Source organism: Tetranychus urticae, chromosome 3 (assembly GCF_039701765.1).
Source record: "Tetranychus urticae isolate SD_2017Ah chromosome 3, NJAU_TeUrti_SD_1.0, whole genome shotgun sequence".
In the NCBI taxonomy this organism is placed as follows: domain Eukaryota; kingdom Metazoa; phylum Arthropoda; class Arachnida; order Trombidiformes; family Tetranychidae; genus Tetranychus; species Tetranychus urticae.
The window spans coordinates 19,760,736-19,777,856 of record NC_142960.1 but is presented as its reverse complement, the minus strand read 5'-3'; the positions used below and the strand labels follow the sequence as shown (position 1 = coordinate 19,777,856).

The 17,121-nt window shown below is 34.1% G+C and overlaps 4 protein-coding genes across 6 annotated transcripts; 2 read left to right on the top strand and 2 right to left on the bottom strand.

The window, feature by feature from the left end:
• Positions 1-1,136: 1,136 nt before the first annotated feature.
• On the top strand, positions 1,137-7,015 carry LOC149093562 (multidrug resistance-associated protein 1-like). 2 transcript variants are annotated; one of them, XM_089269099.1, is made up of 9 exons: positions 1,137-1,281; positions 1,356-1,670; positions 2,159-2,775; positions 2,873-3,656; positions 3,733-4,189; positions 4,250-4,945; positions 5,035-5,230; positions 5,580-6,614; positions 6,701-7,015. In XM_089269099.1, exons 1-8 carry the CDS (start codon positions 1,186-1,188, stop codon positions 6,148-6,150), a joined length of 3,732 nt encoding a protein of 1,243 aa, XP_089125225.1. In that variant the 5' UTR covers positions 1,137-1,185; the 3' UTR covers positions 6,151-6,614; positions 6,701-7,015. The 2 variants fall into 2 exon arrangements, with proteins under 2 accessions (XP_089125225.1, XP_089125224.1); XM_089269098.1 differs by having other exon boundaries at positions 1,138-1,281; positions 3,733-4,945.
• Positions 7,016-7,058: 43 nt separating this feature from the next.
• Positions 7,059-8,728, bottom strand: LOC107362935 (cathepsin B-like). The gene is made up of 4 exons (XM_015930077.3): positions 8,461-8,728; positions 7,816-8,395; positions 7,511-7,639; positions 7,059-7,433 (listed from the first exon to the last, which is right to left on the bottom strand). Exons 1-4 carry the CDS (start codon positions 8,602-8,604, stop codon positions 7,306-7,308), a joined length of 981 nt encoding a protein of 326 aa, XP_015785563.1. The 5' UTR covers positions 8,605-8,728; the 3' UTR covers positions 7,059-7,305.
• Positions 8,729-10,062: 1,334 nt separating this feature from the next.
• Positions 10,063-13,821, top strand: LOC107362925 (protein argonaute-2). Its single transcript, XM_015930062.3, has 4 exons — positions 10,063-11,011; positions 11,077-12,953; positions 13,019-13,290; positions 13,369-13,821. The coding sequence occupies exons 1-4, from the start codon at positions 10,713-10,715 to the stop codon at positions 13,657-13,659; spliced, it is 2,739 nt and encodes a 912-aa protein (XP_015785548.1). The 5' UTR covers positions 10,063-10,712; the 3' UTR covers positions 13,660-13,821.
• A 255-nt stretch (positions 13,822-14,076) lies between these two features.
• LOC107362927 (RNA-binding protein 12) lies at positions 14,077-16,868 on the bottom strand. 2 transcript variants are annotated; one of them, XR_001568763.3, is made up of 3 exons: positions 14,967-16,868; positions 14,698-14,898; positions 14,077-14,564 (listed from the first exon to the last, which is right to left on the bottom strand). XR_001568763.3 is itself a non-coding variant. In XM_015930064.3 (2 exons), the coding sequence occupies exon 1, from the start codon at positions 16,742-16,744 to the stop codon at positions 14,729-14,731; it is 2,016 nt and encodes a 671-aa protein (XP_015785550.1). In that variant the 5' UTR covers positions 16,745-16,868; the 3' UTR covers positions 14,077-14,564; positions 14,698-14,728. The 2 variants fall into 2 exon arrangements, 1 of the variants encoding a protein (XP_015785550.1); XM_015930064.3 differs by having other exon boundaries at positions 14,698-16,868.
• Between the last annotated feature and the right edge of the window lie 253 nt (positions 16,869-17,121).

Genomic DNA, 17,121 nt, shown 5'->3' with positions numbered 1-17,121 from the left:
ATTTTGAATTTCATAATAGAGTGGGAAATATTTGATGAATTTAAAACATTACCAGATTTTTTGGTTGGTTCCTTGGTTTCCAGATCTTGTCTTGAATGGTCCATCGATAAATAATAAAACTCAACACACAACTGACACTCTTCTCATTAAATTTTAACTATTGACCAGCACTCATAGAATTATCTATGAAATAAAGCCTTTAATTTAAAGGCTGACGAAAATATTTGGGATCCAGTTTTCTTTCAATTTCAAGGAATAGATGAAGCCTTGGTCCAACTCGACACAGGTGAATATCAGGAAGAGACTGAGTAAAGTGAAGCAAAAAGCGTTGATAATGGCCCAGCAAACAGGTAAATGTCAAAGGTTAATCTCTTCTAGGCAAGTTTTTAAACTTATGGAATGTTGTCTTAACAGAAAGAAACGACGAGAACAAAGAAACTGATACAAAATGAAAGAGGTCTAACTAAAACCAAAAACGAGCAAAATAACCCAAATGTACCAAAATGTTGCTCCAAGCTAATTTTGTGAGTTTTCGGTTTGATATTTTACGAAGGAAATTTGAATCAATTTTATTGATGGTCAAAGAAATCGAATCGAAATTCAACTTTTGTTTTTAAATTTTGACTCTTCTTAATCACTAACTGGTTGATTAGTACCCTTTGGTTTACTTTAATCAAGAAGGATTTGCGGAATGACTTCGAACCCAAACTTCTTTACTTTATTATATTGTAGATGGAGTCTACAAAAAACACAAAAGCACCGAAATTGCCAAAAACAATGAGTTTTATTATAATGAAACATGGATGAACTGTTGGTAGGTTTAGCTTAATTGCCTATTTTGCCGAAGGAAATTAATGTTGATTATGTAATATAAATGTTTATTCATTGAATAGCTCAAATTATACAACTTATGTAATAACAATTTATGAAAATGTTTACTTTATATTCAATATTGATCGTGGTCACTAAAAGGTTCTGGACAGCAGCACTTGATTAAACACTACAATGTATGATTATTTTTGATAAACCATTTTGATAAATCTACAAGAAACTCTATTATCAAGAAAATTGTTATTCAAATGGCGAGCAAGCTCAATAACAGGTTAATATCAGTCCTGCAAGTCAGATAGATATTTAATAGTCAGTAATAATAATTGAGTTTATTAGGTAACTGTTTGATCGGCAATGGATGAATTTGAAACAAATTCAGAGCCAATAATTGAGGCTGCCGTTGATGATGCAGTTTATTTTGAAGCTTTGTGTCATGAAAACATCTTCTGGGTAAGTTCACTGTTAGTTAATTTTCAATTGTTATGATTTGATCTTAATTGTTTCTAATTGTTTCGTCTCCAAAGAGCAACAATCAAACATGGAATACAACCTCACCCAAATTGAGCCGATGTTTCAGTCAAACAGTGCTTAACTGGTTACCAACAGGACTTCTTTGGTTATTCACAATCATCAAACAGCTTGTCAAGAGTGATACTTGTGTTAAGGAGACACAGAAGATTCCATGGAATCTTCAGAATTCATCTCGTTTTATACTAACGTTGATTTGCATTCTTCTTTATGTGTTACAATTATCCAAAACTATCTATCAACATTCCTATTCACCTGAATCAATTATTCCAGTCGATTTTTTGGCTCCAATATTGAACATTGTTTCCTTTGTAAGTATATCTATCTTTATGACCTTTGGAATTTACAAATCAGCAATTTAATTTATCATTTGGTGATCAATTAAAAAGATTGTTTACACAAATAAATGAATAGATTCAAGTTATCGAGTACATTTTATAATGGATTCTAGATGAAATAAAAGGTTAGATTAATAATGTCGTTCTTGATATACTTTATGTACAATGAAAGATTACAGAATTTGCAACTTTTAATGGTAAAGTCTATTAATTCTAGGCATTAACCAAGCAATTTATCAATTTAAAACTTAATGTGAAAATCTATCGTTGCATAGAATGGAAGAAATGAAAAATTTATATTTTGAACAATTTGAAAATTACATAAAACTAACGGTCACAGCTGATGAAAGGCTTAACAGTGAGATGAGTGAGTTTAACTTATTGTTTGTCTTTACATGTCTTATTAATTTGCTCAACATATTTTGTTTTGCTTTTAATTATTAATTGCTGAAATCTTCTAGATTTTGGTTTTAACATTATTTCATTATCATCGGTTAAATGGTGTTCACAGTAGTGTAACAATATGGATTTACATATTTCTTCAAACAATCACGTCATTTATAACCAGCTTTCAAACTTGGACTTATCCTGAAGATTACTCTCCATTTGATATCAACTTATTCAATACACAATCTGTTGTGATTTTTTTGTTACTCTTTGTCATCTCATTTGCCGATGTACCTAATCCACCTTTGGAAGATCATTCCGAAACAGGTGCCCAAAAGGATAGCTATGGTATCAATCCAGAAACGAAAGCTTCTTTTCCAAATTACCTTTTGTTCTTGTGGTTTAGTCCACTGGCTTGGCTAGGATGGAGAAAAATTTTAACCACTAAAGATTTCTGGGATCTTCGAGATGATATGAAAACTAAAAATCTTATTCAAGTATTCGAATCTTCAACAGAAAAAAAGACTTTCCATGGAAAAAAACCTCAGAATGTGAAGCAATTGCTATTGGATAAACATAAATTATCAATTATACCAGTTTTGATAAAAATTTTTGGTTATCGTTTCTTGGTAGGATCTTTCTTATTGCTTGTTCACGATATCGCCCAATTCATTATACCACAATTGTTAAAGTAAGTTGATCATGTAATTTCCTCTTCGTAATTTTTTTACTCAAAATTTTGATTAATAATCTTTTCTAATGAATATTTGTATATTTTTTCCCCAAAGGTATTTCATTGATTTTATTGAAAGACAATCAGACGAACCAGTTTGGCATGGGTATACAATTGTTGTTGCGTTGTTTCTTGCATCAACTATACAAACTGTCTCCATCAACCACTATTTTTATCACATGTACATCATGGGAATGAAAGTTAGCTCAACTTTGACCGCGGTCATATACAAGAAATCACTCAAACTGGGCAATGAAATTGGCAAAGAAATCACTTCTGGTGAAAAGGTTAACTTACTTTCTGTTGATGCAAGAAAATTCATGGATTTTTTACCCTTTGTGAATTTAATCTGGTCCATTCCATTACTGGTTTTGCTTGCCATTTATTTTCTATACATTGAATTGGGATATTCTTCATTCTTCGGTTTCTTTATTATGATCACGATGCTTCCCATCAATGCAATAATGATTCGTATAGGACAAAAGTTTCAGACCAAATCCATGGAGCAAAAAGATAAAAGAATTAAATTTATGAATGAAGTCCTAAGTGGTATCAAAATAATCAAATTTTATGCCTGGGAAGAGCCATTCCTCCAAAATTTAATTGCAATCAGAACAAAAGAATTGGATCATCTTGAAAGTTTATCCTTTCTTCATTGCGTGTTACTTTTTCTTTGGAACTGCTCAACTACAATTGTTTCTATTGTAACATTTGCTACATTTACCTTAGTTCAAGGCGAAACACTTACTGCTCAAAAAGCGTTTGTTTCTTTATCTTTATTCAACATTCTTCGTTTCCCTCTAACGATGATTCCTAATATAATATCTTCGTATATATCGGTAAGATTATGCCTGATGTGAATTACTCTGATGTTAACCTCGAATCTTTTTACCTTTTCTTTCAATCTTATTATAGACTTCGGTATCCATTAAACGTATCAACGAATTTCTGAGTGCAAATGAACTTGAGCCATATGTGACCCGAAATGATGAACCAGATTTTGCTGTTACAGTTGAAGATGGTTACTTCATGTGGAATCAAGTGATAAGTGAAGATGAAAGTGGTGACCATAAAGCAAACAAAGTATTTGGGTCGATTACTGACAAGGATTACGAAACTTATAAGTTATTAAGTGAATCAAACTTGAAACAAATCAATATGAAAATTGAACAAGGTAAACTTGTAGCGATTATTGGTCCGGTTGGATCTGGAAAAAGTTCATTATTACATGCGATTTTGGGTGAAATGAAAAAAGTGAAAGGTCGTGTTAATATTGATGGAAAATTAAAGATGGCTTTTGTATCACAACAAGTATGGATTCAAAATACAACATTACGAGAAAACATTTTATTTGGCAATCCTTATATTAAAAGTAAATATGATCGAGTTATATCGGCTTGTGCTCTTGACCTGGACATTTCTTATTTACCAGAAGGAGATGAAACTGAAATTGGTGAGAAAGGTATAAACTTGTCAGGTGGTCAAAAGCAAAGAGTCAGCTTAGCTAGAGCTTGTTACAGTGACTCTGATCTATATATTATGGACGATCCGCTGAGTGCTGTTGATGCTCATGTGTCTGCACATATATTTGAAAATGTTTTTTCTTCAGAAAGTGGACTTCTTAAAGATAAGACTCGTATTGTGGTCATCAATAGATTGGACCTGTTGACAAAAGTCGATCAAATTTACATTTTAAATAACGGTATGATACGTGAAACTGGTACCTACAAAGAGCTGATGAAATCTGAAATCCGTTTTGTTGAATATGTGGAGCAACTTACACAGGGTACCTCAACTAGTCAGAATAATCAGCAATTTGAAGCTAAAGATGTCAACATGCAAAATGATGATGATTTAGATGAGAGAAATAAATTAATCAGACAAGAAACGACAGAAACTGGAACAGTGAAATCTGTTGTATATTTTGAATATTTTAAAATGGTTACATTTTTATGGACTTTTTTGATTATTGCGTCCCATTTTGTAATGGAGGGATTTGAATTGGCATCTAATGTATGGTTATCTGAATGGTCAGATTTAGACACCAAGGAGAAAGCAGTAAATGATTCATTACTTGTAAATGCAAAGATGGGAATTGGTATTTACAGCGTTCTTGGACTTTCAAAAGGTAATGAATGACAATACGTACAATACTATTTCAGATTTGTTTTCAGATTGTTTATTTGAAAAAATAATTTTAATTCTTTGTTTATCAAGGTATTGTAACTTTTATTGTTTCTTGGACCCTTGTAATTGGCACATCAAAAGCATCAGTTGGATTCCATCGCGATTTGCTTTTTCACGTTTTCCATGCACCGATTTCATTTTTTGATTCAAATCCTTTGGGTAGAATATTGAACAGATTCTCAAAAGATATGGATTCAATTGATACAACCCTTCCTCAAGCCTTAACGTAAGTTTTATTAAACAGTCAAAGAAAATTAGATTGGTAAAAAATTGGATTTGTTCACAGGTGAATGGAGACTCATTCACATCCGGTAATAAGAAAAATGTAAACAATCGTTCTCATTAGATACATTATCAATGACAAGTACCATGGTACCATTGTAATATTGTACCATTGTAAATATTTTTAACAAAGTCTGTCTGCAGACAAAAAATATTTACAATTTTTCTTAATTCTGAATGTATTGGCTTGTCAATATGTGCAAAGATAATTTTGTTGATCAAACTCATTTTCTTCGACTGTATATCATTGATTATTCATTTGCGAAATTTTCTTCGTCCTTTTCATATCACAGTAACTGGCTTGGGTATTTTTTCGCAATAGCTGCATCCTTTATTATCTTATTTGTGAAAACACCTACATTTATAGCAACATTCATCCCAATTTTTATTGTTTACGGGTTTGTTCAAGTTATTTACATGGCCACTTCTCGTCAATTGAAGCGTCTTGAGTCAATTAGTCGATCACCCATTTATACACATTTTGGTGAAACATTGAGCGGATTCAGCACTATTCGGGCATTTAATGTGTCAGAACAGTTTATGGAAGAATCAGCCAAGAAAGTTGATCTGAATATATCGTGTTTATATCTAAGTGTTACATTAAATAGATGGTTAAGTACTAGACTTGAGTTTTTTGGTATTTTGATCACTCTGTCTACAACAATATTTGCAGTTGTTGCTCGAGATTCCTTAGAACCTGGCTTAGTTGGTCTTGTTGTATCGTATTCAATACTTCTTACCGGCAAGCTTAGTTGGTTTGTTCGAACGGCATCTGACTTTGAAACCAACATCGTATCTGTTGAACGAATATTGGAATATTGTAAAATTTCAAATGAAGAGGATTGGTATAAAGGTAACATTTGATAAATATGAAGCTCGTTATCAATTTGGAAGTGAATTAATCATTAAAGGAATATCAGCAAATATAAAGTCAAAAGAAAAAGTTGGTATTGTTGGAAGAACTGGAGCAGGTAAATCGACATTAACATTAGCACTGTTTCGTCTGATTGAACCTTCAGGAGGAAAAATTTATATTGATGATTACGATATATGTGATTTACCATTGAGCAAACTTCGATCTCGTCTTGCTATTATACCTCAAGATCCCGTCCTTTTTGGTGGCAGTTTACGATTCAATCTTGACCCAGTCAACCAATATACTTCAAATGAAATTTGGACAGCATTGTCTCATGTTCAACTTGCAGATTTCATCGCAGCAAATGGTGGACTAAATTTCAAGATAACAGAGGAAGGTAAAAAATTAAGTTGCGGTCAACGACAGCTTATATGTTTGGCCAGAGCATTACTTAAGAAACCAAAAATTTTAGGTAAACTTTTTTTGTCGTTTACATCATCATTGATTGCATGTCAATAAGCAAATCTTACATTATAAATATTTTCTTTTCAATTTCAGTTCTCGATGAAGCCACTGCTGCCATTGACTTAGAAACTGATAATTTGATTCAGAAAGCTATTCGATCTCAATTTGGAGAATGTACAATATTAACCATTGCCCATCGTTTAAACACTATTTTGGATTCGGATCGAGTAATGGTCTTGGATGCCGGACAAATCATTGAGTTTGATGAACCAAGGAATCTTTTGAACAACAAAGATTCACTCTTCTACTCACTAGCCAAGGAAGCTAATCTGATCAAACCAACAGTCTAATTCAGTATTAAATTTGATTGAAAAAAAATCTTGAGAAGCAATAATATTCAATTTTTTTAGCGAATAGTCGAAGCCAATTTACTATCGAGAAATCACATTAATTATATCTTGTTTAATTCAATATTTTAGTGTTTTAAATGTAATTATTTATTCACAATTGCAGATAACTGATTATTTTGATGAACAAACTCAAAAAAGCAAAAAATAGAAAAATTTGAAATCCATAATTTGAAAAGTGTTGTGGAGAGCAACTGTGAAATTCTTATTCATGCTGATTTTGCAGAATCGGGATTGAAATATGTTGTTTTACAACAAAACAAGCAGCTTACGTTGATAAACAAGTTTGATTTAGGGTGTCCGAACGAAGATTCGATCGAGCGTCCACTCGACTCTTTCATCAATTTCATTAAGACTAACAGCTAAATTATTCTTTTCCATGCCAAGTTCATTAGTACCTCGTTTAAGCTTGAAGAAACCTATCAAGATAAAAGATTAATATATAAAGATTTATATCCATTACAATAGTTCATGATAATCGCATGTTTTTACTTACCGTTTTCACCCCATTTGGTTCCCCAAGAGTTAGCTAGAAGCCAATAGTCAACACCATTCTCGGAACCCCAACCAATGCATTTAACCACATGAGATCCTAATTTCACATTGCTTCTTCTTTGATAAACTCCTTGAAAGTAAAATAAAGAATTATGTTTTTCTTATGAATTAAGTATTACTTACAAGGGAAGGTTCCCAAACACTACACCAGTTTTCAATTTTCGCATAGGTTAAGCCTATTGAATGCAATGTGCATCTATTAAGAAATACAGCAAAGATGCGAGGAAAAATCTTAGTTGTACAAACCTGATTTATAAAAAAGTAGATCTAAATAAACATCAATGTGGGAGGTTATCGGTCCATAATGCAGTATCTCGTACTGTATCCCTGACTCGTTAACTGGTCGATAATAAGTAACTCTGCGGATACCGTAAAAATTTCTGTCTGAATAAATATCACATCGTTTTGAAAAAGGCAAACATTTTTTTAGATCGGAAATGGCAATGTTAGTTGTTTCCCAATATTCAAAGGCTTTAGCCATGTCAGCTGAATTGAATTCATTTGAGCACCCATAATTGCTCCTCATCATATTTTTAACTGTTGTATCAACGTCAATATTTGTTTTATTGCCTTCATTAACACAAAGTCGATCAGCAATTTGGCCAACAGATGCATATATCCATGAAGGTGAACATAATCCTTGGTCATAAATTTGACCAATAGATGGACAATGTGCCCATTTATCACGAGAATCAAAGCTACTAATTTGCTCCTCATCATGTCTTAAATAACGTAATTTTTCTCTTATTGAAGTCAATGTTTCTTCTGAGCTCATAAAAAGCTTTTTCATCTTCGATAAGCTCAGTCCATGTAAATTTTTACCAGCCTGAGATTACAAGAAAAAATGATATCAATGTAACTGTTAACTATTTCATGAATCACTGTACATACCTTCCATGTTATATTGAGGGCGTTGATTAGGTCAATTATTTCATCTGAAAAAATATCAGTATCTGAAGAAGTATCAGTTTCTGACGAAGTTTGATAGGCCTTGCATGAACAAGTAAAAAGCACAATGAAAATGAAAAATCTCATTTCAAAACATTAGTTCAGGGAAAAGTTAAACTGAAAGCAATTAATAATATAAAGTATAGATTTTGAGTCTTTTTTTATACTGATCTAAAGGATGTTGCGGAAAATTAGAAACTTTCTCACCTTACAAGATTGTTAGATTATTAAAATCACTGAAGAAAAGCAATATCCACGTATTTTCATTTTTCTTCTTCTTCAATTTTCTTATCTTCATTGTTATCGTCGTCCTCATCATCTTCATCATAATCTAAGGAAAGATAATTTCTACCTTTTATCCGCAACACACTTATTTTCATAAAAGAACAGGGCTTTTGGTGATTTCAAAAAAAATATTAAGATGTGTTTAGTTATTTGCATAGTGAGAAGGTTTGACTCTAGGCACTTCCACATATCTGCCAACAAAATCTTTTTATACGAATGATGAATGATAAGGATAGCCTGATGTTAATTTTTATTCATGAAATGAACTGACTTTTCTTAATACAAGTTGTCACATTGTTTGTTACTGTGTCTAGCAGATTTCAAGGATAATTCTCGCTGTATTTAACACGTATTATTAGATCACTCTGGACTCCACCTCACTTATCAACCATGAATATCCATTAATACAATATGATCAAATAAACTTATATCAATTTTAGACAAGATTAAACCAAGAATACAGTATATCATGTGTACCAATGCACCGTTATTATTGTATGTGCAATGCAAAGAGTAAGGTACACTTCACTTTACTCTTTGATGGAAACTAAATGTACATGATAAAGAAAAGAAAGGCAGAGGAACAGATAAAAACAATTATATTTATTATTTATTAATCCAAATCCATGTTGACGTCACCACAACCATTACAATTAATTGAATTGTTGTTTCAAAGTATCGAAACAAGGCTTGCCAATTCGATGAAGTTACCGAGGAGAAAGAGCAATCAGGCGACTTATCTTTTGGATAATTACAAATACAAGTTCCTTGGTTAGTACATTTACCTCGATTTTGGCAATTGATTGGACAAGGTTTCGTCTCAATAACTTTTGACACTGGAATGCATTCTTGGTTGAGACACATTTTATTTACAGCACAAGGCGCACCATCAGGTACTAAACCTAAATCGGTTGCGTTACGTTGGAAGCTTCTGGAGATATGGATACCTCGACAGGGTGGATCTAGAAAGTCACGTATAAACCTTGAATATGCTTGTTTAATTGAGTTTCTTAATCTGTCAGTGCATGGTAATCGGCCACATTTGACATCTTCCTTTTTACATTTTTTTGCTTCGCCGTCGAAGGTTTAAAAATAGCGACTTGGAGGACCACAATTAAAATAATCTGTACCCAATGAATTTCTTTCATAACACGAATCTGGGGCAGGATCAGAACTTTCGAAAATTTTATCACATGAAAGATGATAACTGCCACATTTACCATTAAAACAGTGTATTCACAACTCCAACCATCGTGCACATGAAGATCAGGAGGACAGAATTGAGATGATCCATCACATTTTTCTTCTATATCACAATCACTGGTTGCTGGACGGCATACATGATTATCTGTTGACTTGTAGAGCTCGCAAGTTTCAAAATTACAACAAGGCCCGTGTCCACACTTGGCTCCTTCTAAAAGTAAACAAGTTGATGGATTGCAACATTTTGAACAATGTTTTATATCCGCACAATCACACTGTTCGTTGCCATTTAAAGAGTAATCGCCACAATATGCGCCTAACTCCGGTTTATCTAAAAAGCAATCAAGATAACCCAATAAAATAGATGCTTCCACTTGTTGAATTGTGGAATGTGACAATTCAATGATTGAATTTCAATCTCCGGGAAATAATAAATGCTCACTAGATGGCGACTTTGTTACAAACTGTAACACCTTACAGCAATACATTGTACTGTAAATTTCAATATGAAACTAACATGTGGTTAAACTGACAGGTAATTTTTTTATCAATATCGTTCTGATTCAGTGTAATTTTATTATTGTGTTTTTAATTGATTGTAATGTTTAAATTTTTTGCGGTGGCAAGAAATTACGTAACAAATATGATTAGTGTTACAAAATATTGCAAATACATTGCATTTTGTTGATCTGACACCACCTCACATCATGTCAGACTCGATTAAAAAATTTCGCGCTGATTTCGATCAACCAGTGGCCTCGACGAACAAAAAAATCGAACTGGTCACAAATCATTATCATTTGGAGATACCGAGATGCGTTGTTTATCACTATGATGTAAAAATAGATTATGGAGGATTTGATGGCAATCTTTTCAATGAATCTTCATTTTATCACGGTAAATCAACAAAATTTTATTCTGATAAAAGCTGGAGTGTCATGAATAAATATATCAAACAGAATCAATCATCTGGGGGCACCTTTTATGATGACAATTTGCAGGCTTGGTATGTATATTGTTCAACTACCTGTTAATGTGTGATTTAATCACTTACTTCTCAATTTTTTGCAGTTTGCTACCTGTTTTTGATGGTAAACAAAATTTGTACACAGTCCGCCCCATACCATCGTTAGGCATCACAAAAATGGCTGAAAAATGTGAATACATCAAATTAGAAGATTCATCGAAGTTTGGATACCGAATCAAGATTCGATTTGCAACCAAAGTAGATCTTGAAGCTTTGTCTGATTATGTCAACGACAATAGATCATTCAAGAGTGCTGATTGGTACAAAAGACTACCACATGATGCTGTGCGAGCGCTTGACATAATTCTCCGTGCTAGTTCACCGGTAAATCACGTTCCATTAGGAAATTGCATTTTTCCTAAATCTGAAAATGCTGACTCTATCAACATCGGCTGCGGGAAACAAGTCATTAGTGGACATTACCAAAGCATCCGTCCAACAGCCAGTGGCCTTTCCTTAATTATCGACAAAAGTTCAACAACATTTTACAATGCAACTGATTTAGTTGATTTCATACGAAATTTACTTAAAGAAATTCCCGGTAAACAAAGTGTTCGTAATATGGACCCTCTTGCCAGCATTAGTTTAGCATCCAAGGAAGCAAAAAAGACGATTGAAAACAATTTATTATTTATTGAAAAAGAATTACAAGGAATCAAGTTGGAGGTAACTCATACACCACAAAAAATGAAATTCAAAGTCAGGAAATTGACGAGAACTTCAGTTAAAGAAACCTATTTTACTTTGAATGGATTTGAGGATAAAAAAATTTCCGTTTACGACTTTTTCCTTGAAAAATATAAAATCAAAATCAGTTATTTGCATCTACCTTGCGTGGTTGTTGGGAATGCCAAGAGACCATCTTATCTGCCACTAGAAGTCTGTCAAGTTGTCAAAAATCAAAGGACCAAAGCGTTGAGTCAAAAGGAGAGGATTTCATTCATCAAATCTTCTTCGCAAGACTGTGATCGTAGATTTGAAGTGATAAACGATGGTGCACTTTCAATCAAAAAGGCCAATACCAATTATCTTAACGAATTCAGCTTGGATTTATCCGAAAAACCTATACAAGTTGATGGTTTGTGCTTAGACAGACCAAAAATTTATTATAAGGATAATTTTTTTACACCCGACGCTGGAAAATGGAATATGTGTGATAAAAAAATTGTCAAAGGATGTAAAGTTGATGATTGCCGTTGGTTTATTGTCAATCTTTCAAAACTAACGGAGGATGTTGTAAAACGTTTCATATCACTTTTAATCTCATTCGGCAACGATAAAGGAGCCAGTATTGGACAACCTGAATATTGGAATGATGGTCATTATGAGTGTAAAAGTGTGGAAAGAATCTTGAAATCCATCCACAAAAAGCATTACAACAAAGAGATTCGTCGTCCAAAGTTGATAATGTTCATCATTACTCGGGTAAAGGATGATAGCATTTATCATGAAATAAAGCAATCTGGTGATGTCGAGTTTGGTTTCAACACGCAATGTGTAGTTGATTCTAATGTAAGAAGTGCCATTAAAGATAAAGGTTTTTTCATATTAGCCAACATTTTCTTAAAAATGAATGCAAAACTGGGAGGCATAAATAATGTGATTGGTGTTGATACTACTCTAAAAGGGATTCTTGGGAAACAAGCAACTATCATCATGGGAGCTGATGTAACTCATCCTACCGATAAAATGTCCTACTCAATAGCTGCATGTGTTGCCAGTTTAGATGAAAATCAAACACAATATGCTGCAAGTGTCCGTGTTCAACAAAGATCTAATGAGGAAATAATATTAGATCTCCCTGACATGGTTTATGAACTTTTAAATACATATGTAAATAAAAATATGAAAACTGATTCAAAATCAGTTGACAACATTTTACCTGAACGTCTTATATTCTATCGAGATGGTGTAAGCGATGGTAAGTATCACCTGTTAACCATTTATTCAACTCAATCTAAATCTCAATATTTCTTATTTTCATAGGTCAATTTTCAAAAGTGATGGAAAAAGAAATTGAAAGAATGCCAGAAGCTTTCGAAAAGATCTCGAAAAAATTTGGCCTTAAAGTGTCCTATCGCCCAAAAGTAACTTTTATTGTTGTTCAAAAACGACATCATACCAGATTAAAACCTCTGAATCCAGATGATTCAGAAGGAAAGGCCAAAAATGTACCCTCAGGGACATTAGTGACTCAAAAAATCGTTAGTACAAACAACGGATCTGATTTTTTCCTCTGTAGCCACTCAAGTTCATTGGTAAGCGAAGAAACAAGAATTGAATTAGTCATCAGAGATTTCAAATTAATTTAAACTTTTCTCTTTTCTCATTTACAGGGAACATCTAAACCAAGTCATTACTATGTGCTCGTTGATGATAATAACTTTGACTCAGGAGTTCTGTATAGTTTAACCTTCAGTCTATGCTATATTTATGCTAAATGTACTCGTGTTATCTCAATTCCAGCCCCGGTTCAGTACGCACATTTGGCCGCTTTCAGAGCCCGTCAACATTTGGTTAATACCGACAAAAGAAGATACTCTAGCGACCCTGAGAGCGAGAGAAAAGAAATCGAGAAATCCATAAAAATTCATCATAGACTAACCTCAGATTTTTACTTCATTTGATTTCTTTTACTGTCCAACTTTTAATTCTCATCTATTTTAATTTCCAATTTTTTATCACCAATGCTTGATAAGAATTCACTCATGCATTTACTCAAAGTACTTAATCATGTTTTGTTGACCAAATTGTATGTTTTGTTTAATATAATCAATTTTATCACGTTACTTTTGTTCATAAGTCAATATTGATTCAAAAAGATAAGCAGGCTACAATGGTTTTGATGGTTGAAACAAGAAAAAGTATAAATAAAATGATTTAGGAATTGGTTTAGAATGTAGTTTAACTAGATATTAAGATGACAATATTAATTGTATTGATGACTTTTATGTGCACCCAATAAGTTTTTTTGTTTAAATTAGTCAGTAATATTAACAGAATTTTCGAAGGAAGAGAAAGCAAGAAATAAAGCTCAAAACATGTTGACATAAAAAAACTTACAAGAATTTACATTTTTTTCCAATCTTTACACTCAAGGAGGAGGGAATCGAGAAGATTTTTAAATTGGAATTTAAGTTGATTAAATCATGGCCTGATTAGGAATAATTTCAAATATTTTCAAGCCATGCAATGAAATTTTATAATCCAAGGATTTATCTAGAGATAGGGTAAAAATAATGAAAGAATAGGTTCTTTTGCTTTGGATCAATTTGAAAAAAAACTCTTTATAGCTGAGTTGTGTTGAGTGATGATATTGATGATGTGAATGCAAATAATGCGGTGGCTTGTGATTATGACAAATGGGAAGATGGTAAATGAGAATCATGGTGAAAATGGGTTATGAAAATTGACAAAGATCTTGGCGTAGCAACTTTTTGTGGTGATTGGCAGAGAGAAGAGAGGAAGAATGACCAAGGAAAGTTCAAATCAACCAAGAGATGTGTTTTTGTATGACCAATAGTAGAAGAAGCTGATGATAAATGAAAGATGAAAAAAAAGAAAGGAAAAGGAGAAAAAGAAAAATGAAAAATTACAAGGAGAACAAAAGAGCGAAGAAAATAAAAGTAGAAAAAACGCAAAAAAATGAAAAACAGAGACGAAACTTTTATGACTTTATGCAGGTGATAGAGATTATCAGGAAGCAAGTCGCAAGAAAACAGGTCTTCCAATCAAAAATTTTTTGTGCATCGTTCTAACAGCTCTAGCTGCATCCTCAGGAGTCCTGAATTCAACGCTACAGTCCGAAGTGGCCTGGCCCTTGTCATTTAACCGTCTAACAATTCTGTCGTGTTTAATATCGAAGTCTGCAAAAAAGACACAAATATCCTCATTGGTGGCCTTGTAAGGTATATTCGAAGCAATGACAACACACCGAGGATCATTAAAGCTGGTGTAGTTTCCTCCTCCTATGGGTCCACCTGCGTGCGCTCCGTCCCCGCCTCGACGTCCTTCCTTCTCTCGACGGCCACGGAAATCTTCTCGTCCTCCTCTTCTCATTTTCCTAGGATCACCACTCATTTCTCCATGGGGTGGAAACATTGGTCCACCATGTCTCATATCCATGCCTCCGTTATTCATTGAAGGAGGACCAGGTGGAGGAGGACCATGATTGCCAGGTCCACCAGGTCCACCAGGTCCACTAGGACCACCTGGCCCGGCTGGTCCGGCTGGGCCACCAGGAGGTGGAATACCGACTACTCTTCTCATCAGATCATGTGGCACTGAACGCACAGATATTCTCTGAGCACCCATAAAACTACCATCTTTTCTTATTGCTTTCATCTGTTGTTCTGAAGTCGAGAATTCGACAAAAGCTTCACCTGCATTAAAGCCATTAGCCTTTAGCATAATATGAATTGCAAAAGGCTGAGCACCAATTTCACTGAAGTAATTAGTCAAGTCGCGATTAGTTACTGTAGGAGGAAGATTTGTAACTGACACACAATAGGTTAAGCCGCCTGAGCCACCTCTAGGTGGAGGTGGTATGCCTCGATCATTAAGTCCGCCGTGAGCCATTCGAGCATCATTCATGTCTTCTTTCGTAGTAGGAAAAACTTCAATATATCTTCGACCCATATGTTTCATATTCATATCCAAAGCCGCATTGAAATCTTCATTGGTGGCAAACTCAACGAAAGCATTTCCCGCTGGTTTACCGGTTCGCCCGTCAATTTCAAAAACCATGTCAACAAAATTCAAGCCGGTAAAAAAATCAGCAACATCACGCTCTGTACAGCTATTGTAAGGTATGCCTTTCATGTAGACAACATAGTCTCTTGGAGGAGGTAAAACATCATGAGGAGGCTGATAACTTGCCGGAGGTCGACCAGTTGAACCATTGCCACCGATCGGTGGAGGAGAGTTATAATGAGGAGATCTACTTCTACTCCTATTACCTATCCTATAGCCTATTGACCTATCCCCTATTCCACGAGTAATGTCTCGTTCACTTGATCGACGCCGAAAATCGGCTTCTTGGTAACTACCGGGTAAATTACCTACACCCGCCATGGGATAATTCCCCATTCCGGGGTGTCCTACTGGTTCTGATCCATGATGATTAGAAGGGTGAAGTGGTGCGGGTGGAGGTTGATTTGGTGGTAAGCCATGATGATGTTGAGGGGCATGAGGATGGCCAGGACCGATATTAGGTTGTCCTGGTCCACCACTAGAATAATTACCAGGTGAGCTATTAACACCCGGTATAGGGTAATTTACCAATCCAGGAGGTCCTAATTGTTCAGCTTGGTGGTGATTACGAGGGTCATTAATAACTGATGGTGGCGGTTGGTTTGTCTGTAAACCATGATGATGAGGAGTAACATGAGGATGAACAGGCCCACCAGCAGTTTGGCCTGGGTCATTACCTTTTATTCCCAAAGTTTGATTACGAGCCTGTTCAATAACTTTTTGCATCTCATTGCGGCTACTAAGATATAATTTGACTCTTGAATCTTTAATTAAACCACCATCTCTTTCCATGGCTTGCCGAGCATCTTCATCACTAGAAAAGGCAATAAATGCATCACCCTTATCACCTCCAACAATATGAACACCACCATCAGGAATAGATAATCCTTGAAAATATCGACGAATATCCAGTGAATTAGCCTCCCATGGTAAATTTTGTAAACGAATAATGATAGACATTATAAATCAATACTCAATTGTCAATACAAACGTGTTTTTAAAGCAATCCTGTTATTGAATTAAATGAAAAAAAAACCTAGAAAAAAACCAAATAAATTTTATGCAGCTGAGCTGAAGGCTTTTCAGAAAATCCGAATCTTGGTCAGTATCTGAAAAAAATAACCGAAAACCGGTTTTCCATACTGCCATCTGTTGTCTGAATCAAAACCTTTTTTCACCCGGTAGACTAAAGTTTTCGTTACATTTTTATGAAAATCTAACTTTAACCAATCAATCAACATGAATCAACAGCTGGCTTCTGTCATTTTAACCAATTAAATCATATTTAATATTCCTGGCCCTTTAAAATATGTGACAAAAAAGCACATAATTTATTT

Coding starts and splice junctions, on each gene's coding strand:
- LOC107362935 (XM_015930077.3), bottom strand. CDS start 8,604: ATGAGATTTTTCATTTTCATTGTGCTTTTTACTTGTTCATGCAAGGCC. Junction 7,640..7,815: donor TCTACTTTTTTATAAATCAG/GTTTGTACAACT, acceptor TTTACTTTCAAG/GAGTTTATCAAAGAAGAAGC. Junction 7,434..7,510: donor AACCAAATGGGGTGAAAACG/GTAAGTAAAAAC, acceptor TTATCTTGATAG/GTTTCTTCAAGCTTAAACGA.
- LOC107362925 (XM_015930062.3), top strand. CDS start 10,713: ATGTCAGACTCGATTAAAAAATTTCGCGCTGATTTCGATCAACCAGTG. Junction 12,954..13,018: donor TCGAGATGGTGTAAGCGATG/GTAAGTATCACC, acceptor TTATTTTCATAG/GTCAATTTTCAAAAGTGATG. Junction 13,291..13,368: donor GTAGCCACTCAAGTTCATTG/GTAAGCGAAGAA, acceptor TCTCATTTACAG/GGAACATCTAAACCAAGTCA.
- LOC107362927 (XM_015930064.3), bottom strand. CDS start 16,744: ATGTCTATCATTATTCGTTTACAAAATTTACCATGGGAGGCTAATTCA.
- LOC149093562 (XM_089269098.1), top strand. CDS start 1,186: ATGGATGAATTTGAAACAAATTCAGAGCCAATAATTGAGGCTGCCGTT. Junction 1,282..1,355: donor GTCATGAAAACATCTTCTGG/GTAAGTTCACTG, acceptor TCGTCTCCAAAG/AGCAACAATCAAACATGGAA. Junction 3,657..3,732: donor TAATATCTTCGTATATATCG/GTAAGATTATGC, acceptor ATCTTATTATAG/ACTTCGGTATCCATTAAACG.